The sequence below is a fragment of the Cygnus atratus genome, chromosome 8, assembly GCF_013377495.2.
Source record: "Cygnus atratus isolate AKBS03 ecotype Queensland, Australia chromosome 8, CAtr_DNAZoo_HiC_assembly, whole genome shotgun sequence".
Classification (NCBI taxonomy): Eukaryota; Metazoa; Chordata; class Aves; order Anseriformes; family Anatidae; genus Cygnus; species Cygnus atratus.
In genome coordinates, this window is record NC_066369.1 from 31,301,412 (window position 1) to 31,324,967 (window position 23,556).

The window sequence follows — 23,556 nt, forward strand, 5'->3', positions numbered from 1 at the left end:
ATCCGGGACGCTGTGTGCCGTGCCGTGCCGTGCCACGTCGTGCCGTGCCGTGCCGTGCTGTGCCCCTCCATGGCAGCAAAAGGCTGCGGGGGTGATTTCCACCCTTGGCCATGAGGCTGTAAGGCAGACGGAAGGAGCGAAGAGCCCAGGAGAGAGCAGCGGAGGTGATGCGGTTTGGGGAACGTGGCCGGTGTAAGCTGCCGTGAAAAAAGGCCAAAGCACCGGGGTCTTAGGCGAAGAGAAAGAAAGGAGGCCCTGCTCTGGTCTCGTCCTGCCGAAGGGGAGGTTGCAGGGGGACGCTGCCCCACGGCCCCCTGTGGCTGCTCAGGCGTTGCTGGGGGAGCTGGGGCGCAGCTGCACCAGCCCCAGACGTGCCACACCAGCCCCAGACGTGCCACACCAGCCCCAGATGTGCCACACCAGCCCCAGAAGTGCCACACCAGCCCCAGATGTGCGTGCCCACGCTGCTGCCCCAGCCGCACGCGATGTGCGCCCACAGTGGGGCCCCTGCTCTTGTTTCAGGGGGTTTCAGGGGGTTCCCTCCCTGCCCTGCTGTCCTGCCGCCGAGCCCCGGCCCTTCCCAGCCCCGGGGTGGCCGCAGCCAGCGGCTCCTGCTCAGCCCTGGTGCCCCCGAGCCTCAGCAAAAGCCGCCTGCGAGACGAGAGCCCCCCATGCCGTTAGATTAATTAATACTCTGACACGTGACGCCCTGAGCACATCAGGAGCACGCTGGAACAAGACTTCCCACTGCAACCCTCGTGGGCCTGCCTGACACGGGTACGTAAGCCCGTACCCAGCTACGGAGCTGGTGTTTCTTTTGGCACCCCGGGCTGCGCCCTCGCGCTGCCAGCTGGCTGCTGCTGCCCGGCTCCGGCTCCCCCGACCTCCACGTTCACAAGAAAAAACACGCGGATCAGTCAAATCCCAGCCGCGGGCAGGGGCTGCTGGAGCCGAACAAAGGGCTGCCTTGCCCGGAGGGGAAATCAGTTTCCATAACCTTTACTGGTGCTGCAGGGCGGGCGAGCTGCGGTATTTCCTGTGGTTGCAGCCTCGAATGAGGTTAACACCGTCACCCAGCTTAACCCTTTGCCGGCGGGGCGGCCAGGGGGGGCGCAGCGGCAACCGGGGGGCACCCGCACCAGTACCGGGGTGCACCCACACTGGTGGCACTGGGGTGCACCCGCACCGGCGCCGCCGCCCCGACCCTGTTCCCCCAGGGCTCCCAGCCCGGGAGGAAGGGCGCGAGGGGTGCTGGTGGGACCATCCCCGGTCCCTGCAGGCTTTCTCCTTGAAGGTTTTTGGGTTTAGAAGCAGGAAAAAAAAAAAAAAAAAGAAAAAAAAGAAAGTAATTTTGCGACGTTTGAGCGTCGGCAGCCCCCCACAGCGGCCGGGAGGGCAGCACGAGCCGCGCACCACGTAGCACGAAGCCATGGGAACACAAAAGGCGCTTGGATGCGCCCAGCGCTGCGGGGTGACTAATGGTTCTGTGACAGCTTGAAGACACGAGAGAGAGAGAGAAAGAGAGAGAGAGAGAGGGGAAAAAAAAAAAACAACCACGACTGAGTCTGTTCCTTCAGGGGATGCTGGGTTTTCCCATGGACTGACTCAAACTGGAAACTTCTTCGGTAGCAGCAGCAGCAGCGGCAGCAGCAGCAGCAGCAGCTATCTAGGTCAGGGCTGCTCGCAGCCGCTGGTGCTCCTCGCCGCACCCGGCGGCCCCGGCCACAGCGGGCGGCAGCGGGGCCACGCCAGCCCTGCCGGCCCCCGGCCCGGGTCCTGAGGACTGGGGAGGTAACGGGGAACGGGGAACTGGGAACGGGGAACGGGGAACAGGGAACAGGAGAACCGCCCGGGGCCGGCCCTGGCCTCGGCTGCTGCGTTCGCGTGCCCGTGGCTCCCAGCGCGCTCCGTCGGTAAGGGTCTCGTGGGGCTCGAGCAGCTGGAACAGCTCTTCTCCTCTTCCTCCTCCTCTTCTCCTCCTCCCCCTCTTCTCCTTTCTTTGCTTTGCGTGTGTTTACGGGAACCTGCTGGGAGACTTTTTAACAGAGATCAGATCGCAGACCCGTGTCTGTAGGCAACGGGAGCGGGCTCGTTCCTTCTGCTCTGGAGCCTGCAAACGCCCATAAATCAGGGTAAAAACACGGGCGGCAGGAACCCCCCGAGGAGGCAGAGCCCGTGGTCGCGCACTAAACCTGGCATCCGGGGAGATTTATTGTTTTTTCGGATCTTTTCACAGCCCACGAGGTGTGTGTGTCCTTTGTAAGTTGCTTTAGGTTGCAGGAGGCTGGCAGGCAGCTGGGGGCCGTCAAGGTCTCTTTCTGGGTCAGGTAACGAAAGGGCACTGGAAATTGGGCCCGCTCTTACAAACACTTGAACGGTGCTCGCAGCAAACAGGGCAGCTCGTACCCACACCCGAGGTAACACGGGGAGGACTACGAGAACGTTAGCTGTGCTCAGCAGGCTGGTTTGGGTTGAATACTGCTATTTTGACGCTTTCACCGCGGACTCCGTCGTGCCCCACTTCTGACACAGCCTGTGCGCGGCTCTTTGTCTCGTTGCTGCCCCAGGAGGAGCGCCACGGAGGCGAGGGGGTTCGGCAGCAGCGGAGCCCGGCCGTGCTCCCGGCGGGCGCAGCTCTCGGAGACCCCCGCCGCCACCTCCCCTCGCGCCCCAGCCCCTGCCCCAGCCGTGGCTCCCCCGGGGCAGGCGGCTGCGCCGGGACGGGCGGCACGTGCCCGGCCGGGAGGAAGGCGAAGAACTCGCTGAAGTAAGCAGCTAAAGTCAGGCGAGCTCGTGGGACGCGAACACGAGCCCTGGTTTGGGGCTCGGTGACGCGCGGCCCCGGGGGTGAGCACGGGGAAGGAGCGGCAGGAGCAAGGCGGGTGGGAACGCGTTAGGAAAACGGGGGGATTTCTGCCCAGGGCACCGTGGGTGGTTGGGTTTGGCCATCTCCAGGGATGGAGACTCCACGGCAGCCTGCTCCCGAGCTCCGTCACCCTTACAGCAAAATGCTTTTTCTTACATTTAAGTGGGATTTCCTGATTTTTCATGGAAGCCTGAAAACAAGAAGCCTGTCCGCATCCCCTCTGCTCCCCCCATGGGGAGCTCCCCCAGCTCTCCCAGCCCCTTGGTGCCGGGTGCTCTGCGCCCTCCATCCCCTCGGTGGCCTCCCCCCAGGCTGCCCACGCCTCCTGTCCCAGCCAGCCCCGCTGGGTGTCACCAGGCCGAGGGGCAGGATCATCCCCCCCAGCTTGCCAGGAGCATTTTGAGTGCAGCACGGGGAGCTGGCGGCCTCCTGTGCCCCAGGGGCACGTTGGTGGCCCTCCAGACCCCCGGGTCATTCTTCACAAAGCTTTTTACACACAGCCCTCAGAGCTGGGCTGGTCGGGCACCTTTTGGTCCCAGCCCCAGCGGTCCTAGTGTAACCCCGCTGACAGCTCCCATCGCCTCGTGTCCATCATGTGCTGGGAAATGGCACCCAGGAGGGTTTGTCCCTCACCGGCCCCGGGGAGCAGGGCAGGCTGGCCGGCCTGTGCTGCCCCGCACTCGTTCCCCATCCTGGCAGGGTCCGGATCCTTCCCTCCCACGGCTCCCAGCCACCTCGGGGCTGGTCCCTGAGCACCCCGCAGCCAGGGCAGGCGCCTCTCGCCACGAGGCTGACACCTTTCCTGCCCCCCAGACTATGCCACGCACGGACGGCGGCTGCAGCCCAGGCCATGGCGGGGGCCGGCAAGGCTTTGGCGCTCCACGTCCTGCTCTGCTTCCTCTGCAGAGGTAAGTGGCTGCTTGGCATGGCACGGCACAGCACGGCACGGCACGGCATGGCATGGCAAAGCACGGCATGGCATGGCACGGCATGGCGCAGCACAGCAGGGCATGGCACGGCATGGCGCCGCGCAGCATGGCACAACATAGCACGGCATGGCACAACGCAGCATGGCATGACATGGTGCAGCGTGGTACGGCACGGCACGGCACGGCATGGCACGGCACGGCACCCGCCCCGCAGACTGCTGGAGCGCACTCCCCAGCCCTGCTCGGGATCAGACCCGGGGCGGGAATGTTGCAGCACGGCCCCCATGGCTTTGGGGAGTGCTCCACCAGCACCACCTTCTCCCACGCCCCTGCACCACCTGCAGCCCTCTGCTTCCTGCTGCCGTCCTCTCCTGGGGGCTTGCCCGGCCTCGCTGAGCTGCCCAGGGGGTTTCAGCAGCCCCGAGCACCCCGCGAGCTGCTGCTGTTGACGTGTGCTCCTGCCTCCGTGCTGCATGAGCTCCGGGCGCAGCTGCGCCCTTTCCAGGAAAGCCAGATCGAGCCGATACCATTTGAGCAGCGGCTTTATCAGGGCTGCTGCAGGGCCCCGATCTGATAGCAAAGGGCAGCGCACGCCTCCCATCTAGGGGCTGCCGTAATCTCAGGGGATCAGAGATAGCAAGCAGGCGCGTTATTTCCCTGCAGTCATTTGAGCGTTAGAGCAGAACGTAAAATTGGTGAAAGTAGCTGTTTCCGAGCTGAGTGGGTGAGTCACCGGCTGCCTGCTGGAGGCAGGGGGATTTACCCCGTGCCAGGGGGGTGTGGGGGGGCCGGGGGCACCCCTCCGGAGGCACTCGCCGCCGGTGCCGTGTTTGAAGCCGCGGGCGCTGCGCAGGTGTTGCCCGAATCAAGTGCCTGGGCAGCGTGTGGATCGAGCCCGCCCTGGAGGTGCTGATGGGCTCCAACATCTCCATCAACTGCCTCTCCACCATCGGCTGCTCGAGGTCCAACCTCTCCATCCAGCTCAACAGCACGGCCCGTAACGAGACCCTGCGCTCCCTCAACAGCAGCGCGGCCCAGCTGCGGCTGCACGACTTCAGGCTGCCCTACAGCACCGTCCTCTGCTTCGACCACTGCCGCAGCAGAGAATGGAAAGCTCTGGTCTGCGGGACGGAGGTCTGGGCCGGCTGTGAGTACGGCCGCGGGGCCGGGGCGCTCGCCGTGAAGCGGGGAGCGACGGGGACGGCGGTGGTGGGGATGTGGGGAGGGGGGGCGTCTGCGCGCTCCTCCTGACGCTGCCTCCCCAGACCCCCCGGAGACCCCCGGCAACCTGACCTGCACCATCGGGGAGCGCTCGGGGAGCCTGGCGTGCACGTGGGACGCGGGGCGGCCGACCCACCTGCGCACCGACTACCGCCTCCACCTGAACAGGTAAGGGCCCGCGGGGACGCGCGGAGCAGGCGGCGGCACCGGGGCGCCAGAAGGGTGCAAGCAGAAAGGGTGCAGCCAGCAGCATGCACCTAACGGTGCCCAAACCCCGAAACCGGACTGCTGCCGGCGTGTAAGGGCTTGGCTCTCCAGCAGGCACGCTCGCTGCGGCTCGGTGCGCACACTGACCCTGCATACTTCATGCCGCGTCCGATGCCAAAGCCCCCGCGACACAAGGCTGCCGGGCTTTCAGAGTCATTCTGGCTCAGCTATGCACTTCAGTGTGTTCGGTGCAGTCACGTGCAGGCTGTGCGACGGGCAGTGCTTAGCCTCCTGCCGACGAAGAAGCCCCGCCGGCGGAGCCGCTTGGGTTCGAGCCCTGAGCCTCGCAGCCAGAGAGCTGCGAAAGTCGCCTTTCTGCATCAAAATCGCAAACGCCGTTCAGCGATGCCAGGAACCAAAGAGAGTTACTTTCTAGTTCACTTTAAGAGTGAAAAACTCCAGCTCCGGGGATGACTGTGCCCCAGGCGTAACCCGTCGCTGCCGGCTGAGGCATGGGTGCCTTCCCCGCGGGCGCGCACGTGCTGGGGTGGGCGCGTGGCACCGCCGCCAGACCGCAGCCCGGTGCCTGCCGGGGAGCTGGGTCCCTCGGTGCCGGGACGGGCTCTGACCGGGGCTGCTCTCTGCTTCCCAGCACGCAGACGGCAGAGGAGGAAGTGTTCCCCGCGGGCTCGCCGGTGCCCCTGAGCGCGCTGCGCGGCGGCAGCCGCTACTCGGCGTGGGTGCAGGCCAGGAACGCGCTGGGCGCTGCCCGCTCAGCCCCGCGGCACCTCGACCTGCGGGAGCTCGGTACGCGGGGACAAGCACGAGCGGCACCGCTCCCACCAGCCCTCCCGTCGCTCGCAGGCCCCTCCGGCACGCTCTGCCCGTGCCACCCGTGGGGAGATGGGTGCCGGCCGGGCTCAGGGCTCTCGCTCCCCCCGCAGTGGTGCCCGCCCTGCCCTTGGCCGAGGGCGCGGAGACGACGCTGGCCTCGCCTCCCATCACCACCGTCCGCTGGAGGCAGCAGACGCAGCTGGAGAACGTGCACTGCGAGGAGCGGCACAAGGCGGAGGACGCCCCAATGTGGCATGTGAGACGGCGCCAGCCCCCCAAATTTCCCCCACTGCAGACCCGTGGGACGGGGCCCGGTGGGGACCCCCCGGTGCCAGCCCCCCCGGGGCTCCCCAGCGCCTCCAGCAGCCGGCCTTCCCGGCAGCGTTATCTCTGCATTTTAAGCAAAAGGACAAAACTCAGAATATTTCCTAATGTTATCTAGCTCTGCAAGGACAAGGCGGAAAAAAGCCACAGAGGGTGCTCAGCGTACGCCCACTTAATCTCTCTCCGTCTCTCTCGCAGACACAACTGTACCCGGGCAGGCTGCTCGGGGGTCCTGTTTGGAAACCTCCTCAGGCTGAGGACCAGATCCCAGCGCTCTCCGGAGCTCCAAAACAGGGGCACTGGCCTGGTGCCACTGGCACGGGGCTCTGCACAGCTCTGGGTTAAACCTTTTTTTTTTTTTTTTTTTTTTCTTCTCCCAATCTTTGTGCTCCCAAGTGACGCGGGGCAGGCAGGACAAGCCCGTCCGTCACACCGCGCGTGGGCACCCTGCTGCCTGCTCACCGGCTGCGCTCACCCCACGCCCATGGGTTCAGCAGCCCCGTGTGCTCGGGGGGCTGTGGAGTCCCCGTGTGCTCGGGGGGCCGTGGGGTCCCCATCCATGCAGACGGGGAAGGTGCTGGGCCCCGCTCTGCCCTAGTACCCGGCTTCCCTTGCAGGTGGAGGCGTGGGACAGCGCGGCGCGTGCTGGGCACCCCCTGCAGAGTGACACCCGCTACGTGTTCCAGGCCCGGTGCCGGCTCAGCCCCGCCGGCAGCCCCTGGAGCGCCTGGAGCCCCCCCTTCGTGTACACCACCCCCGAGGCCGGTAAGCGTGTCCCGTGTGCGCTGCGGGTGGCGGTGGCTCTGGCACTCCCGAGGTGACTGCAGGCGGGTCGAGCCACAGGGAGACCAGGAACATGACACACTCACACATCTCGGGGAGTTCGCTTTCCTCCAGCGCACCGCCCCTTGGCTGGCCCCCCAGTACCTGTCAGTGCCCCCCCCAGGGCAGATTTCCCCCATTGCAGCCGCATCATCAGCACCGGGATGGGTTTAGGGTGAAGCCAGCCGAGATGTTGCTGTGCTGTGAACCCTGTGCGATGTGATGTGAGCTGCACGGGGCTCGTGGGGCGGCCGTACCTTCACCCACACCCCGCTCACGGCAGGGTGAGGGATCTGGGGCTGTGCCTGCCCTAAAAAGCCGTGTCAGCCGCTGCTCTCAATCTGGGCCATTTCCTTCCCCGCGGCGGCGAAGCCACAGGTCGGCAGCTCCGTCACCTCGGTGGCGGCACCCGCTGGGTACGGTGCAGCCGGTGCGAGGCAGCTGGTGGGGGGCCACCAGGGCGATGCGGGTGGGCGCGGGCCCCGTGCCATGGTGGGCGATGCCCCCAGCCTCAGGACCACGTCCCCCTGGTTCTCCCCGTAGCCCCCGCGGCAGCGCCCGACGTCTGGCGGCGCCTGGGCCCAGTGTTCCCGAACGGCAGCCACGAGGTGACAGTCTTGATCAAGGTAAAGCCTTAGGGTTAAGGGTTGGGGTTTGTAGGGGTGGCAGTGACGTTTTAAGGTCATAGCGTGGAGGGGGGGGGGTGGAAAGCGACCTCGCTGGGGCCCCTTTGACCACATGAGGGTGAGGAGGGGACCTGGGGCCACCGGCACGGGGCGGAGGGGGGCACCCCGACCCCGTCTCCACCTCTCGCCCTCCGCAGCCACTGCCGCCCCGTGCTGCCCGCGGCAGGATCCTGGGCTACGCCGTGGCGGTGGGATCAGCGCAGCCCCTCTGCAACACCTCCAGCACCTCCTGCAGCGTCCTGGTGCCCCCGGGGGTGCGCGTCCTCCATGTCACCGCTCACAACTCCCGGGGGGCGTCCAGCCCGGCCAACGTGACGCTCGGCCGGGAGGCCGGCCAGCAAGGTAGGACATCGCCCACGCCAGCGTTGGCCGTGTCGGAGGTCTGCTTTTATCAGAACCCGAGGGGAAAAACGTCACGCAGACACGTGGGTTCAAAGCAAGAGGCGCTCCACCTAGGGAAGGCAGCGTCCTCCACACAAGGCCAGCGTCCCCTGGAGATGCCCCAGCCGCACAGCCCTTTGCCTCCGAAGGCTGCGGGAACAAGAATGGCTTATAAAAATAAAAAATAAGCTTGTCCTGCCTGTGCCTGGCACGGCTCAGGGCACCCCTCTGTGCCCACAGCTCCCAAAATAGCTCCCGTTGCCGTCCCAGCCGTGCGCCGGAGCCTTTGGGGCAGGAAGGGAGGAAAAAGAGCTCCTGGGCTGCCTCGGGTTCCCTGTGCCGCAGACTGTGGCTTTCCCCGCAACCACACTTTCCTATTTTTGAAAATGTCTCTTTTAATGAGCAACGGGAGGGGAAAGTCCCGTTCAAGTTAAGGACAAATAGTGAGCATGACTAAAACGAAACTGTGCAGTGTAAATAAGGTGGAAAAAATGCTCTAATCTCATACTTATCAGAATGATGCGTGTTTCTGGTAAAAAAATGTCAGGTAAAGCATCTCAGACAGAAGAGGCATGACAAAGCTGAACACGTGTTTTTGTGAGGTAGACACGTGTATATATACACACATAAGTGTGCGCATATTTTTGTTTTTATTTTTATTTTTTATTTTTATTTTCATTTTTATTTTTATTTTATTTTATTTTATTATTATTTTTATTTTTATAATAATGAATATGATATGATATGATATGATATGATATGATATGATATGATATGATATAACATACCATAATATAGCACATAATACACTATATAATATTCTATTATAAAATTAAATATATAATTATACAATCATATATACGAAAATATATTAAATATTTATATTATAAATACAAATATAAACATAAATTTACATGTATATACGAATACTTAAACCTATATGTATACCTATACCTGTACCCACACCCATACTCACCGCATCCTAGAAGACTTTTTCCCTCCTAGCCCTGTCCCCCCCAACGAAGACCTGTTCCTGCCCAGGCACAGCGGCCTCCCGGCTCGCTGCCCGGAGCCCAGCTCCGACCCCTCTCTCCCTGCAGCCTTCCCGGCACCGGCCGCGGTGGAGGTGCGGCGCCAGAACCAGAGCAGCGTCTCCGTGGCCTGGCAGCCCCCGCGTAGCAGCAGGAGCCCCCCGCTCTGGTTCATCGTGGAGTGGGTTTCTACAGCTCCGTATAGCAAGGAGGAACGCTTCTTCTGGAAGAAAGTCCCGTACCAGGACACGCTCACGTACATCCAAGGTAAGATGTTCCACGGGGCCTTTTGCTGCTGGCTGCAGTTCGTCGAGGTATCGCAAAGCCGAAATCTCACTGGGATTGAGTCCCTGCCCACCACTTTGGGAGCTGCGGGCTGTGAGGAGCCCAGGGAGCAGGAGGGAGCAGAGCAGTGAGGGTTGTAAGGGCAACTGGTGTGTTTGGTCCCCCAGGGGCTCAGCCAGAAGCCCTCAAGCAAGTCTACAGCTTTAACAGCAGCTTACAAATACGTTTTAAAGGCAAACAATGCTCTATTTCAGAAGACACAGCAGCGGCAAGCCACATCAATGTGTCGGTTTATGCAGTCTACCCAGACGGAGTGAGCAAACCAACCTCTGGCCAAGGTAAGCCCAGCTGTGTGGAGAAGTTGCCGCTTGCTGTGGTGGAGCTGCAGAGTTCAGGCTGCTGCTTCGTGCCTGCTGTCCTCATGGTCTGCCAGTTTTATGGAGTTAGAGACAAGGGGCAAAAACCTGGCATGGGCCAGACAGAAACATGAGGCTGCCAAAGGAAACTGGGACAGGTCAGAGACTTTAACAAACCTGTATGAAAGGCTTTTCTAGCTGGTACTGTGCTCTTGTGCACAGATCTCTAATGCACATGAGAACTGCATCTTACTCCACAAGGTACACCAGTGGAGTTGCTCTCCCTGTTCGGGATAGAAAATAGGAGGTTGCTGCTTTGCCTATTTGATAGTAAATTGTTATAGAAAAGACAACTTTTACAGAGAACAACTGCAGGCTGTCCTTTCTTACCTGGAGCTGCAGGTAGGCAGGCTTCAGTTCTGAAACCTATTTTAGATAAAATAGGGCATGGACCAACTTAAAAAAGACAATGAGGATGTCTGTGCATCATCTCCAGCGATGTGTGCATTGGCTTTGATCGCTCTCACGAGCTGGGCATGCTGAATCCCCTAGTGGCCCTCACCTAGGCCAGGACAAGCCATGCACAGCTCCAAATATAAGGGCTGAGGACACGTCCCAGCACCACCAGACCTGTCCCATGGGCACCACCATGCAGGGTAAATGCACCACCTGGGCTTTCATGGAGGCCCATGGGCGCAGTGAGCATCCTGGGGAATCCCGGCCTCAGGGAGTGTGCTGAGGGCAGGACAGGCTGAGCATAAACCAGGTGTGATAACGCTCAGGGTAGGCGTTCATCAGTCCACACACGTAGTCTGACTTGTTATCTTACACCTGCCATACGGCAATATCTGGAAATAACCTTCTATTTGTGCTAGCTAAATGCTTTAAATGCTTAAAATAGAGAGCTCATCATTCTTGGTTACATAGACTCCTGTGATAAAACCTGGGGGTTTATGTGGGAAAGCACCAATGTAAGGCACCCAGCGGGCACAACCAGCACCTTACACCCTGCCTGACCCCACAGGATGGCCCTCGTTCCCTATGTTCCTTACACAGACCGAGCCCATCAGTAAGGCATTTCTGTAGCCATATTAACAGATAATACCAGTTAAATGTGCCAGTGACACCGGCCCAAAAACGTGCCTAGTTCCAAGGCTGCTGAATAATTTACTCAGCCGCTTCCCGTCCACAGCTGGTGTGTAGCCGAGGGCTGCTTTGGGACGCAGAGCTCCCCAGCTGAGTGGGCAGCACTGTAACCACACTGTTTAGGGAATTAAAATACTGGGACTCCACGAGCTACGCTAGGAGAAGCACGTCTCCAATCTACAGAATTAGAGACGGTACCTTTCCTGTGATTTTTTTCCCCCCTGATTTTGTGAGTGAATTGTGCTTCGGTGAAACAGCGGCAGCGTTACCCAGGTCAGCTCAGGTCGGAGCCTGGTGCCAGCCCGGTGACACCAGATGTAACTGACATGGGGACACGGCCGCTATTGCCACGTCCCCCTCCTGACAGTGGGAGCCCGGGACACCTCCTCGTCAGGAGGTCACCTCCTTGCAGAGCCACCCGGTGGCACCACCCGGTGCCAGCCGCATGGTGGCAGCACCGCGGGGATCATGGAACCAGAATCACGACATTAAGGCTGGGAAAGGCCTCCAACATCTGGTCCAACATCCCCCTGCCACCAATGTCACCACTAAACCATGTCCCCAAGCACCACGTCCAACCTCTCCTTGAACATCCCCAGGGACAGTGACACCACCACCTCCACCACATCCCAACGCCTGAACCTCCCCGGCACAACTTGAGGCCATTCCCTCCAGGCCTATCACCGGTTATCTGCGAGAAGAGGCCGACCCCCAGCTCCCCACACCTTCCTTTCAGGTAGTTGTAGAGAGCAATAGGGTCTCCCCTGAACCTCTTCATCTCCAGACAAAACATCCCCAGTTCCCTCAGCTGCTCCTCACAGGACTTGCGGCTCCGGGCCCGTTTGCAAGGACAACCCCAGCAAGGGGCTGCTCACGGCGATGTTCCTCCAGCCAAACCCAGCACAGAGCCACCGCCAGCACAGCAGCAGCACTCACTGCCAGTACAAGATGCAGCCCGAGCCATTTTCCTCACAGGAAAACCGTAGGGAAAAGGGCTCGAAAGCTGTATTACCCGATCCCAGGGAAGATCAGCAGTATTGCTTTCGTGTGCTGAAACTGCTCCTGGGTTTCAGGCAGAGAGGCCTCTGGGCTCCCAAGACAAGCCACCCCTGTGCTCCTCATCCTCGCTGCCCAACAGTTTTCCACTTTTGTGACCTGTGCTTTAATTGCTCTACTTCAAGATGATGGCTCCGGGCCTGCCCGTGGCCAAAAGGGAACCCCTGAGCTTCCCTGCCCGCAGCAGCACGTGCCTGAAGCCCCAGCACACCTCCTGCCTGGGCTGCTCCCTCGGGACGCTTCCCCGAGCGCTGAGCGAGCACCTCACGGCGTCCCAGCAGAGCCCGTTTTTCTTGCAGGCTGGCCCCAACCTCAGCAGGTTGCCCCAGATAGGGGCTTGCTGTAGGGCACAGCGATTTGTTCACTCCCTGCCGGCTCAGGTCCCACCAAGGCAGGTCTTACCTGCGGGCTGGGACCGGGGTTTTCAGCGTGGTGAGGTGATCCCCTCAGTAACAGTGAGGACAGAAGGCACTTGCTGAGGAGAGGAGATGGCAAGGGAACTGCTTCATATGGCCAGGAAAGAAAGCTTGCTGCCTCTTCTAGCAAAAATAAGCTTCCTGCTACAGCAGACTCAGCTGCAGCTCATCCGGTCGGACAAAACGGTGCTGCCAGAAAACTCAGTGCTATGGGGGTCGGACACTGGGACATAATCTGTAGGTGCTCGTGGAAAACAGCCCGTGGTTCCTCAGGAAGGGTAAATTCTTGTCTCAGGTACTGAGGTGTACGGGGGAGATTTCTTGTAATTTGTTTTACGGTTTTGTTAACATTTCATTTAATTAGAACTCTGAGAAATTCAAGATGATGTAGAGTCCAGATACGCAGAAGATAATAATTACTTTACGGGGCTTTATTTTTCTTATTATACCAGTATTTATTTTCCTAAAAAATATTAACAACATGAAAATAAACCAGAGCTTCATTCACCTGATGTACATTTTCCAAATGAAGTTACGGCCTTTTTTTCTTCTCTCTGCTTAAGTCTCCTCGGAGGAACGGATCCCAGACTTCAGCTACAACGAGACTTCCCACGGTAAGAAGCGTTTCAGGCTTGGTGAGCAAGAGCTTCCGCTTGACCAGGTGTGGACGTTTCAGCCAGCGCGCGAGCGCAGCATCTGGTGATATAGTAGTAAAAGGGAAGTGAAAGCTCCGTCGTGATTCAGGGAGGTCAGAGCCAGCAAAGCAACTTTTCACTTGACAGGAAAATGAGCCACATGGCAAGAAAGCGGCAGTTCTGCCCTGGGGTGAATGCAACTTGCATAATTCCTGCCTTTGAGTTTTGTTTTCTTATGAGACGTAATAAAATGTACGTTACAGCAAGCAGGAGTTAAGAAAGCAAGGAAAATACGATAATGGTAACATATAAAATAGTGTAACAGTGACGGACTGCTCTGGCCTTACAATCTGAGCCGAGGGCTGGTTTAAACATTTCCCATACATTTTTCTAACTGCAGTTATGCTTTTGGTTTGCATGTCTTCTGGTAAAGGTTATACTATGGTCTGCTTCAGTATTTAAAGCAAAACCAAAACCAACGTAAGCTGAAGAGTTTGCTCAAGTATTTCTGGAAGGTAATGTCTGTGTAGGAAATGGTTAAACACGGTGACCACACTTCCTAGAATTACTTGGCTGGAGGATCCCGGCTGGGTGGCGACTGGCAACCACCTTGGGGCAGCGGAGGGGCGGCCGCTGCCGAGGACCACGCAGAGCCTCTGCCGCCCGCTCCTCCGCTGCTCTGCTCACGGTTCTGAAACAGAGATGGGACAGAGGGCTTTGCCTTGGTGTTGTTATTGCTTTGCTTCCCTCGCTGCGAAGCAAATGGGCAAGTTAAATGCTAAGGACTTCTTTTATCAACGATCTCCACTTCACATAAGTTCACGTAGCGGCATACGAGGCGGTGGGAGCAGGTTCGCCACCAGCTGCCCGTGTCTGGCAGCGGCACGGATGAGCAGCAGGAGGGCCCTCCAGAGCCTGGCCCAGATGCCTTCGTGGCCTCCAGTTCTGGATAAATATTGCCCCTCCACCAGACCATTAGAATTGCAAGTGCAAATGTATAGGAATAACAACAGACATGCAAGGAGTCACATTCAACATGACTGCTTGTGATGCAGAATTACTCACAAGTGCGACTGAGGCTTTGGCCTATAACATCTGGTTTAAAATGGGAGCTCCCTGATAAACCTTTTTCCTCTTTATCCTCTTTCAGATGATGACACTGGAGTTTTCCTGGGAATGGGTGTCAGTGTGATCGTATCGTCAGTTGTTCTTGCAATTCTGATGTTTAAAAAATCAGCTAGAATAAGGTATTACTTTCATCACAATTTTTTCTTTATTTGTAACTCACACTTTTCTTCCACAATATTCTAAAGTTAACTGGAGAAACCAGTCCTTCTCGCTATGCTCTGCTCCTACTGAGGGCAGCTTTGCCCATTCATAATATTGCTGCATAAAAGGCTATCTGTGCACTCCACAGTAAGGTAAAGACCAATAAAAAGTAAAAATCATTCCTCTGTAGAAGCCAGACTTAGCCAGACATGATATCTTATTATTATACAGATCTAGGGGAAGTGAAAGAAAAAAGAGAGGAAAAACATAACCTTCTTTAAGTAAGTTTTATACTAGGATCTGTTACTCTTACTTTTGAATGAGGAAAGGATGCTGTCCCTGGCACAGGCTGCTGGCTGCCCCCACGTCTGCACCCTGGGAGACTGGCAGAGGCCGGGGAGTTGGAAAAGAGCTGGAAAACCAAACAGGGAGGGTCCTCATTCCATTTGGTTAACACGACTGCCGCATACCCAGCTCGCCAGGCAGCCTCTCCGCGGTGAGAGGAGTCCCACCAGTGCTGTTCCTGATACAAATAAATAGAAACGATCGCCTCTGTGCCACAGAGCTGGCTGGTGGACATTCCTGATAGAACGAGAAAGAGGGTAGAGAAGACCTGGGGTTAGAGGACGTTGAAGGGCTGCCCCTTTCAGTTCCTGAGCCCTGTCTAAATTTTTCTGCTGTTGATGTAATTGGGAAACACAGCAAGAACTGAGCGCGCGTACTTTCTCAGGAACACAGCAATGCACACAACACCAGCAAAGCTCAACTAAATTAAAATCTCTTGCAAATGATTTTCATTTCTGCAGCAGCTTCGTTTGTCGGAAAATCAATTTTCGTTCCTGCAGCAGCTTTGTTTGTAGGAAAATCAGCTTTCATTACTGCTGTGTATTTTATTTCATCAGCTCAGGACACATGCAGCCTCTTATTTATGTACTTAGCTTGGGTTCCACCACCCACCTTGGTTTAGTAACATTTTCCCATACAGATATGTTTTACATAAGGGATTTAAACAGAGTAATTTAGTTTCCAGACTTGCTCAATAAATGAAGCTCTGAATCTCTGAACGTAGTGCAGTGACAAAAACCAATCCTGTTCTGAGGGAAACAGCACCTGCTGTGTTGCAGCCATACCGCGTAACGTTAGGGCGAGCAGTCTGCCCCTCTGCCAGCTGCAGCCAGGCTCCACCACCGCCACAGCCAGACCCAGGGGAACAGCGCTGAGAGGTGGGGTTCAGGTGGGAAAACCTACCCACGGGGGGGGAAACTGAGGCTTCCCAGCCCTCCACAACGGCCATGAATGATGGATACGCTTAGTGTTCCCTCCCTGTCTGGGGACAATTTCATCTAGCACAAACAAGTAAATGACTAATAAAATGGACTAACATTTTGCTTTTTTATTTTTTTTTTGGTATAGAATTAAAGCAACAGTTGCATCACTCTTACCAAAATGGCTACTTGAAGATTTTCCCCACATGGAAAACAGCAATGTGATAAAGTCACTCCAGGTAATTGCACCATTATGTCCAGCTTTTTTTTTTTTCCCCGTTTACATATACTTAAAAATCATTCTGCAGCTGTGAGAAACATGGACAGAGCAGGATTCAGCTCTAGGGGATCTAGAGCTGACCAGAGAATCATTTACCAGCCATTTGCAAGGTGCATGGAAGCCCAGCTTAGCTGGAGTCTTTAAACCTTGCTTCAATATAAATTTTATCCAGTAGTGACGATTGAATCAAGCTGACCTTGAGGTGCACGCAGAACGGAGACATGCACAGCTGCTCCCGTCTTCTCTCTTCCACCTCGCTGTAGTCTGTTCTATGGAGAGGATTAGGTGAGAGAAGTGGGAAGGATGTTGAGGTGAAGACAAGAAGTCATTGCCCTGTTTCCTCCGTGTGATGCTCTAATGATATCTCTCCCCTTGGCAAAATTTACCAGTTTGTTACTACAGTCATATTTTTTTCTAGGAGAAGAGTGAATTCACAAGCAACAGTTCCTATGAGCCGTTCCTGGATGACAGCGATCCCACAGTCATGGAAATAGAGGAGGTGTCAGTGCATGAGAAATACAAGATTGTGGACATCAAAAAGAAACCCGGCACAGCGGTCCCCGAGAACGTGGTGCACCCACAGAGCTCAGCACCGGCCGTCAGCGCCGCACCTGAGCACGTCAGTGACTACAAGCCTCAGATTTCCGACGGGAACCCTCTGGGATATGTAGCTGCCAATATTTACCAAGCACAGTCCCAAACACCGACTCCAGAACCGGAGACAACCTTTTTCTTTAGAGACTACACCAGCCCTGTTAGCTACCTGTGGAACGCCGAAGGAGCGGGGCACAACGTCTGTCTGCTGGAAAAGATCAACCTAATTTTAAACAACAACAGAAGTGGGCAAAACTATGCGTTCAGCTCAGCGCAGGAGGAACAAAATACCCTTTTGGAAAGTCAGTGGGGAAAAACACTGTCGAGTGAAAACGTTCAAGAACAGACACTGGTCCCAGATGAGCTGGTCTCTTGCTTAAGAGCAATGAATGAAGAACGTGTGGATACACACACCTGTTTGCAGCAACGCATTGGAAGGTTATTTTGAGCAAAGTTATAACTGGGATTAAAAAAAAAAACAAACACACAAAATTATGAGCGGATGATCATGGCACAGGTCTGCCTTTGGGATTACAAACATCAGAACTGGAACAAAGCTCCAAATCCAAAACTCGCTCCCTTAGTTGACTGTAAATAGTTTTGGATGCACGGATCACCTTGGCCAGTAAATCATCATTTTACACTTACCTCATATTTTTACAAGCATAGCAATGCATAAATGCAGGGGTTCCTGTACGAACTGAACTACAAGACAGGTGATTTTTACAGGATACAATATGCTTCAATTATTATTCTAAGTCACTCTCGTGTTAAATACTTGGAACATTCAATACCTGGAGCTGATATCTATTAAGATGGATAAAACGGTCCCTTAGACAGTCTGACTGAATTGTGTAAAATACCTTGGGATCACTCATAATGAGGAGACACTACACTGAGGAGGATTTATCTATCATGCAGCAGCCATGGCTACCATACGAAATCCTTTCTGTTTGACAGGATAACTCAATTTCATTTTCCCTTCCATTCAATAATAAAAAATGCATCAGATAAGAACAAGCCTTCATCAACTTGGCCTACCAGCCGGATTTAAAAGCTCTCTCTCTAAGTTTGTCACTGGACAGATTCTTCGTTTTGGGTGAAGGATTTATCGTCTCACATCAGTTTGTCAGGGGTTCAGCTTTGCTGTTCTGCATGAAGCAGAACATAGCACAGAGAAATGGCATTTACTAGGCATATAACAGGAAATTCGGATATCCTGAAATACGGAAAATGAAAAATGGGAGCCCCCTTCCTGCTGAGGGGTCTTGGAACCATTCTAAGTTTGCCCAGGACTTCAGAGGTGGTTTTGCAAGATGTTCCTAAAGCAAGCAGAAACTGCCTGGAAATGGGAGACGCTGGATTTTGTATCTAGCCCTTACTTGACTGAGCACCCCAGCCTTTTCCAGGAAACACTTTAAATGCTTTTGAGGAATACAAGCACAAAGGAAGTTTACTACACCCTGTAAAACACTGAGCGTTCAGTGAGCAATGCGTAGAACAAACCTCCGTAAGGTTTGTTCTCTTGGCCCTTTTCTCCTACCTTCTGCATTACTGCTTCTGTTCCGGAGCTGCCCCAGGGGGAGGTGAAGCTGCGTGGGGTTGGGCTGGGAGGGCTGTGAACGCCCCGCAGCCGCTGCCCTGTGGCAGCACTGGAAGCGCTCAGCGTGGAGCAGCAGGAGAGGGCCCTTTGCTGCCTGCCTCCTTCACTGCTCTGCCAGGGCAGCGCTGGCCCACGAGCAGGACCCTCAGGTGCCACAGCAATGCTAAAAAAACGTATTTTTGGTGCCCCGAGAGTTGTAACGCCCCAGGTGCAGCACCCAGAGCATAGTCACACTGCTGTTTTACCTTTGAGCATGGCCAGCCAGCAGCACGGTGCCCAGGAGGGAACGGTCCTCGCTGCCTTGGCCAGCTCGGGGCAGCTCCCTCACGAGCCCCTCGACCTCCGCAGGCCACCAAAGCCGTGCTCTGCAGCTCAGCTGTGCACATTTTGGGGCTGTATAAAGCATGGCATGGAAGCTCTGTAAAAGCTAGTGTCTGCGAGAGCTGGCTGCGGGCATCCCAGAGCCCCCGCTGCAGGCTGGGTGCTTAAAAACACCTGTGGGTGCCCCGCAGAGCAGCGTATGGACAGCTCTGCGTGATCATGGGCTACCTGTCGCACCTGCACGTAGGTCTGAGTCTCCGTTCACAAGCAGTAGCACCGAGGAGCCTCTGAACTATGTAGCCGTACGTGTGATTTCTGTTCACGGGGGAGTCTGCGCAATTAACGGTTCTGGGTAGCTCAGCTGGCTACGCACGTCGCAGCAAATATATGCAGGGGATGTACCTTGTAAGGCTGATGGCAACATCATCACAATAAAAGGAAAAAAGATCTGTGCATTACCAAATTGAAGTCTGTACAATCGTAAGAGCAAGACTCAACACGTTTTAATTAGACTTACAAAGCTAATGTAGATGCTAACCTACCTGGTATTAGGTATCTAGAATTATACACTCTATCAGTTTTTGCAGTAAAGCTGCTAAACCTGGAGATTATAACTTTTCTTTTGAATCTTCCGAGGCACCGTATGTGCTTCTCTAACGGCTGTTGCACAAATCGATCGATTTTGTCATTTAGTCCTGGATACCTTCAAACCAGAACAGTTGGCTGCTGTCTCCTCTTAAACCAAGAGATCTGCCAGCCGTCACTTAAATTTACTGAGTAGTATTTTACCTGGCAAGATGTGGTAGGTTTGTTCTTGAGAAGCAGCAAACTGTTTCCAAGCCTGAAATGTTACTCTTACATGTAAGCTAGTCTAAAATTAGTGATTGCTGCCTGTGCAGGAAGGAAATTGTAAAAGAACAGCCACATACTATCAGCAGCCAAAATGTGAGGTGTGGAAGATATTTTTTTTCAATGTCCACATCCTGAGACTCGAGCTGCCTGTGTTGCCTGAACAAGCAACACGCGTGGGGTGTTTACTGCTACGTGGAAGCGCTTGTTTTTTCAGAAAAACTGGACCAAAAGCGTGATCTTACATTTCAGGCACCTGCTGTTAAAAGTCTGAACATGCAGCTTTGATAAATTACCCTAGGAGAGACACCTGCAAATATATTTGTGGATGAAGGAGGCTAGTTCCTTTCCCGTTGAGGAACTCACCGCACGCAGTCGTGAGGGCTGAATCCTCTGCCCCCCTCTCGCCGTGCATGCGTTCTTCATCAATGGCACAACTGCCACGGGTTTCGCTGGGGCTGAAGGAAGCCTTTCTTCTCTACGTGGGCAAATGGATGCATCTGGTAAATAAGGACTGGTTACCGGGGAAAATGGAAGGAGAAGGGCACAAATATACAATGCGGTCCCCCTCTCCCCTCCTGCTAACCCGTTAGACGGTGGTGACAGGTTAGGTCTGGAATAAATGCCTGCGATGCTTGCCTCTGGCAATGAATGCATCAGGGCATAAACTGACCAGAGCGCGAGGAAAGCTGGGATTCTGTCAGCAGCCTGGCACGACGCTGTGTCCTCGGTTTCAGATTTTACTTGTTAGACGTGCTCCTGACTCTGCTTTTTGTCTTTGCCTGCTTTGACCTTACAAGGCCCTTGCATCAGGCCTGAGCCCTCTTTCCACCAAGCGCAGTGCTTAGTGGTAAAAACCAGCATCCTGAGTGACGGGAATTGAGCTAGCTGTTATGCAAGCACAATACCAAAATCCTTGCAATAGGCAACTCTTGAATATATGGACAGCTCAGCACTTAAAATCAAATCACACTGTCATTCTTAAGACACGTACTTTAACACGTACACGTTCCCTTCCTTCCCCAAACATTACGAGCTCTCTAATTCTTGGCACCAGCACTTCCCAACCTTTTTCCAAGTTTGGTTGTGTTGTTGGCAGCTGTATCTCGTGGCGGTGAGTTCCACGGGTTACTTACCAGTTTGGCAGTGAGTTTCATGGGCTCTTCAGCTTACTTGTAGCATGGGTTCGACGTGCTGCTGAGGCACATAAAGGAAGTGTATGCTGACTAAAGTCTCTCCCCACAGACAATATAGACCAAAAAGCATTGATCTCTCACTTATCTACCACTCAACCTGTGAGACTGCAGACTCATCTATACATTATCCCATGCAAGTGAAATCTGTATGTAATTATTTTATCACAAGACCTTTCTTTTTTTTTTTTATGCCTAATGAGTAACACAGAGAAATCAGCTGCTGTCGAAGTACAGTGTGGGAGAACTCCGCACAGTGCCATCGTTCTTGATGTACAGAAGCTGTGACCCCGTCCCCTTACCCTGGTGTCTGTCCTGGAGACAGGGACAGTCAGAGCCCCCAGGAGAATCCGTGCTCAGCAGCCTGAGGACGAGCTCTGTAACAGGAATGCTCTTAGTGCAAGCCACATCAGATACCCACTCATTTAAATGTGAAGTAATTAAATTTCAAAGCACTACAGTTCCTGATCCAGAGAGATGCACCATGGCTGTTTCTCATTGCTATTCACAGATCTGACACAACCTCAGGAAAAAAAAAAAAAAGGCAGGAGGGAACAAAGTAGAAAGAAGTAAGAAAATGGAAAGCAGTCTTTTCAAAGCTCAGACAGGCTCAGACAACAGCAAAGTTATTCATTGCCAGCTCTTACCTCCAGCCACGGTGTCCGTACAGGGTGTATCAGGTGTGATCGTGTACCAGTGTGAAGTCTAAGCTCGGATGGAAAACAGTTATTGACAGCATGATACAGATTAGTCAGAGACACTACCCTCTGGGACTTGTTGCTTGCTGCTACCCTTCAAAAAGTATGTTTAAAAATTAATTAAACTAAGTGTATAACAAATAAAAGAAATGCATAGTAAGATATGCATTAAATATGCATCACTAGTTACAATTTGTAATCATTTATGCTACTGCACAGCCACCGTCCCATGCATCCTGTTTGAGTGTTTGAAGCACAGGAGAGCTGGCTTTCAGTCTCGGCTCAGTCACCGGCTGTCTGCAACCAACTCACTTTGCCTCAGTTTCTTATCCACAGAGCCAGGGCAGTAATAATTGCTATTTCCTGTAAAGCTTCAGGATCTAGAGTATAGCACCGTATAACATCCAGTAATAGGAACAGTACAAGAATATGAAGATAACGGAAACGTTCAATGAGTAATCTTGTGCTGCTCGTTTTTATTCTGCATGTGCTTGTCAGACTACTCCATGCTGAAAGATTTATAAGCATTTGCTTGTCCATAAATTGTGAAAAAAATTCAGCTACAGATAAATATGCCACAGAGACTAAAACTTGATTAAAAACTTTAGTTAAAGTTTCACAAAGCAAAATAACAACAGTAAACATCTGGGGATTTCTGAATGCAAAGACAAAAGATCAAAGCCCAGGTTGTGACCAAGACTTGCAAGCAAAGCTGCAAATAAATGCTTGGATCAGCAAAATCATTCTGAACACAAAGCAACTGAAAAATGGCAGCAGGTGAAATGGTTACACAACTAAAGTGCAAATATTCATTAAAAATACGCTACTCGGTATGCCTCATATTTCTTAGCCTTCAACAGGATTCATTCTTTAAGAGGGAAGAGTAGTTTTTCAAAGGGTAGAAGGACTGAGCACAGCAGCAGAGACTGAAACTAAACTTGAATTTCGTAGAAGAGGATGTGAGAACTAAGGCTGTGGTTTTGTGTCTTTACTAGCTTCACTGAATGTTAGCTTCATAAAGCCAAATCCTATGAAAATGTCACTTGTAAAACAATGGAAGCAGCACTAGGATAAAATATCAAAGCAAGCCACAATAAATACAACACAAGGTATAAAAGCGATCGATTAAAGAAGACGTCAGGATTGCTTTTTACCAAACCAGTCAAGTCTTTCCTTAATAGGGAGAAATCAGTCTTGGCACAAGAATATTAAAAAGCAACCACAAAACAACAAGAACAAAACCTCCATAATTCTTAACTTCAAAAAGATGCCAGATGACAGTGTGAATCCTGCATCTTCCATATGATTTCCTAGAATTGCACTGCTGGACTCACACTCCCTGACTGAGTTCAGCCTCACCTTGCTCAGTTACAAGGAGTCAGGGCACCTGCGTTTACAGAACTAGGTAACTGATTTCACTCTGCTAGGTAAAGGCAAATCTAGAATCACGGGCATCAACGGAGGATGTAAACCTAACCGAGCCAGCACACAGACTACCTGCAATATCAAAGAAACAAACACGCAGTTAATCGCTACCTGACCTATTGCTGTAGCAGTTACTTCAATACCAGCATAGCGCAGAGGGCCAGAATTCTGCTGGCCAGGTTGCAAGGAACCTGACATCCGAGTAGCTGAAGCCACTAACGACGCTAAAGACACGGCAGCAAGAGAGGCAGATGGAATGAACAGCCCGAGCTTGGTTCCTGGAAACGGGGCAGCGTGCGCTGAGGTTTGACATTCAGCAGCGGTGCAGTTTGGCCAGCCGGAGCGGCTGTGGCTCCTCGATCACGTTTAGGGTTTCCACCTCTTCCACTGGGGCCTGAGTCATCTTCTTCCACAGCAACTTGGATCAAAGGACTGGTGGGGCTAAAATGTCAGCTGGCAAAACATGAAAAAACGGTATTAACGATGATTTTTCAGGCAGGCGCTTCCCTGCTTTGAGCCACCATCTGGCTCACATCAGCACAGTGGCTGGGACCCCGGCGACAGAGGCAAGAGCTTCCATCGCGAGGGTGGGAACTGCACAAACTGCAGCCGGTGCCAGGAAACAGCTCACCGAAAGAGACTTTTGGGAAAGGTTGCCTGAACAAGAGAATTTAAATGCAAGGGCATACTGCTAGTGTAAGAGTTGGGAAGGCACTGAGCAAGACTGGTCAAGAGGCTTAAAGAGGAAAGGAAAGGAAAGGAAAGGAAAGGAAAGGAAAGGAAAGGAAAGGAAAGGAAAGGAAAGGAAAGGAAAGGAAAGGAAAGGAAAGGAAAGGAAAGGAAAGGAAAGGAAAGGAAAGGAAA

General features: G+C 54.1%; 1 protein-coding gene across 1 annotated transcript; it reads left to right on the top strand.

Annotated features, from left to right (window-relative positions):
- Positions 1–1,730: 1,730 nt before the first annotated feature.
- On the top strand, positions 1,731–18,981 carry IL23R (interleukin 23 receptor). Its single transcript, XM_035564393.2, has 16 exons — positions 1,731–1,913; positions 2,568–2,767; positions 3,680–3,774; positions 4,649–4,942; positions 5,061–5,184; positions 5,876–6,030; positions 6,168–6,313; positions 6,999–7,146; positions 7,747–7,829; positions 8,027–8,231; positions 9,371–9,568; positions 9,841–9,924; positions 13,124–13,174; positions 14,346–14,442; positions 15,878–15,968; positions 16,428–18,981. Exons 3-16 carry the CDS (start codon positions 3,717–3,719, stop codon positions 17,049–17,051), a joined length of 2,358 nt encoding a protein of 785 aa, XP_035420286.1. The 5' UTR covers positions 1,731–1,913; positions 2,568–2,767; positions 3,680–3,716; the 3' UTR covers positions 17,052–18,981.
- Positions 18,982–23,556: the final 4,575 nt, after the last annotated feature.

Bases quoted from the DNA above. Each gene is read 5' to 3' on its own strand.
- IL23R (XM_035564393.2), top strand. From the start codon at position 3,717: ATGGCGGGGGCCGGCAAGGCTTTGGCGCTCCACGTCCTGCTCTGCTTC. The intron at 3,775-4,648 runs GTAAGTGGCTGC...GGCGCTGCGCAG, and splicing joins GCTCTGCTTCCTCTGCAGAG to GTGTTGCCCGAATCAAGTGC. The intron at 15,969-16,427 runs GTAATTGCACCA...ATTTTTTTCTAG, and splicing joins ATGTGATAAAGTCACTCCAG to GAGAAGAGTGAATTCACAAG.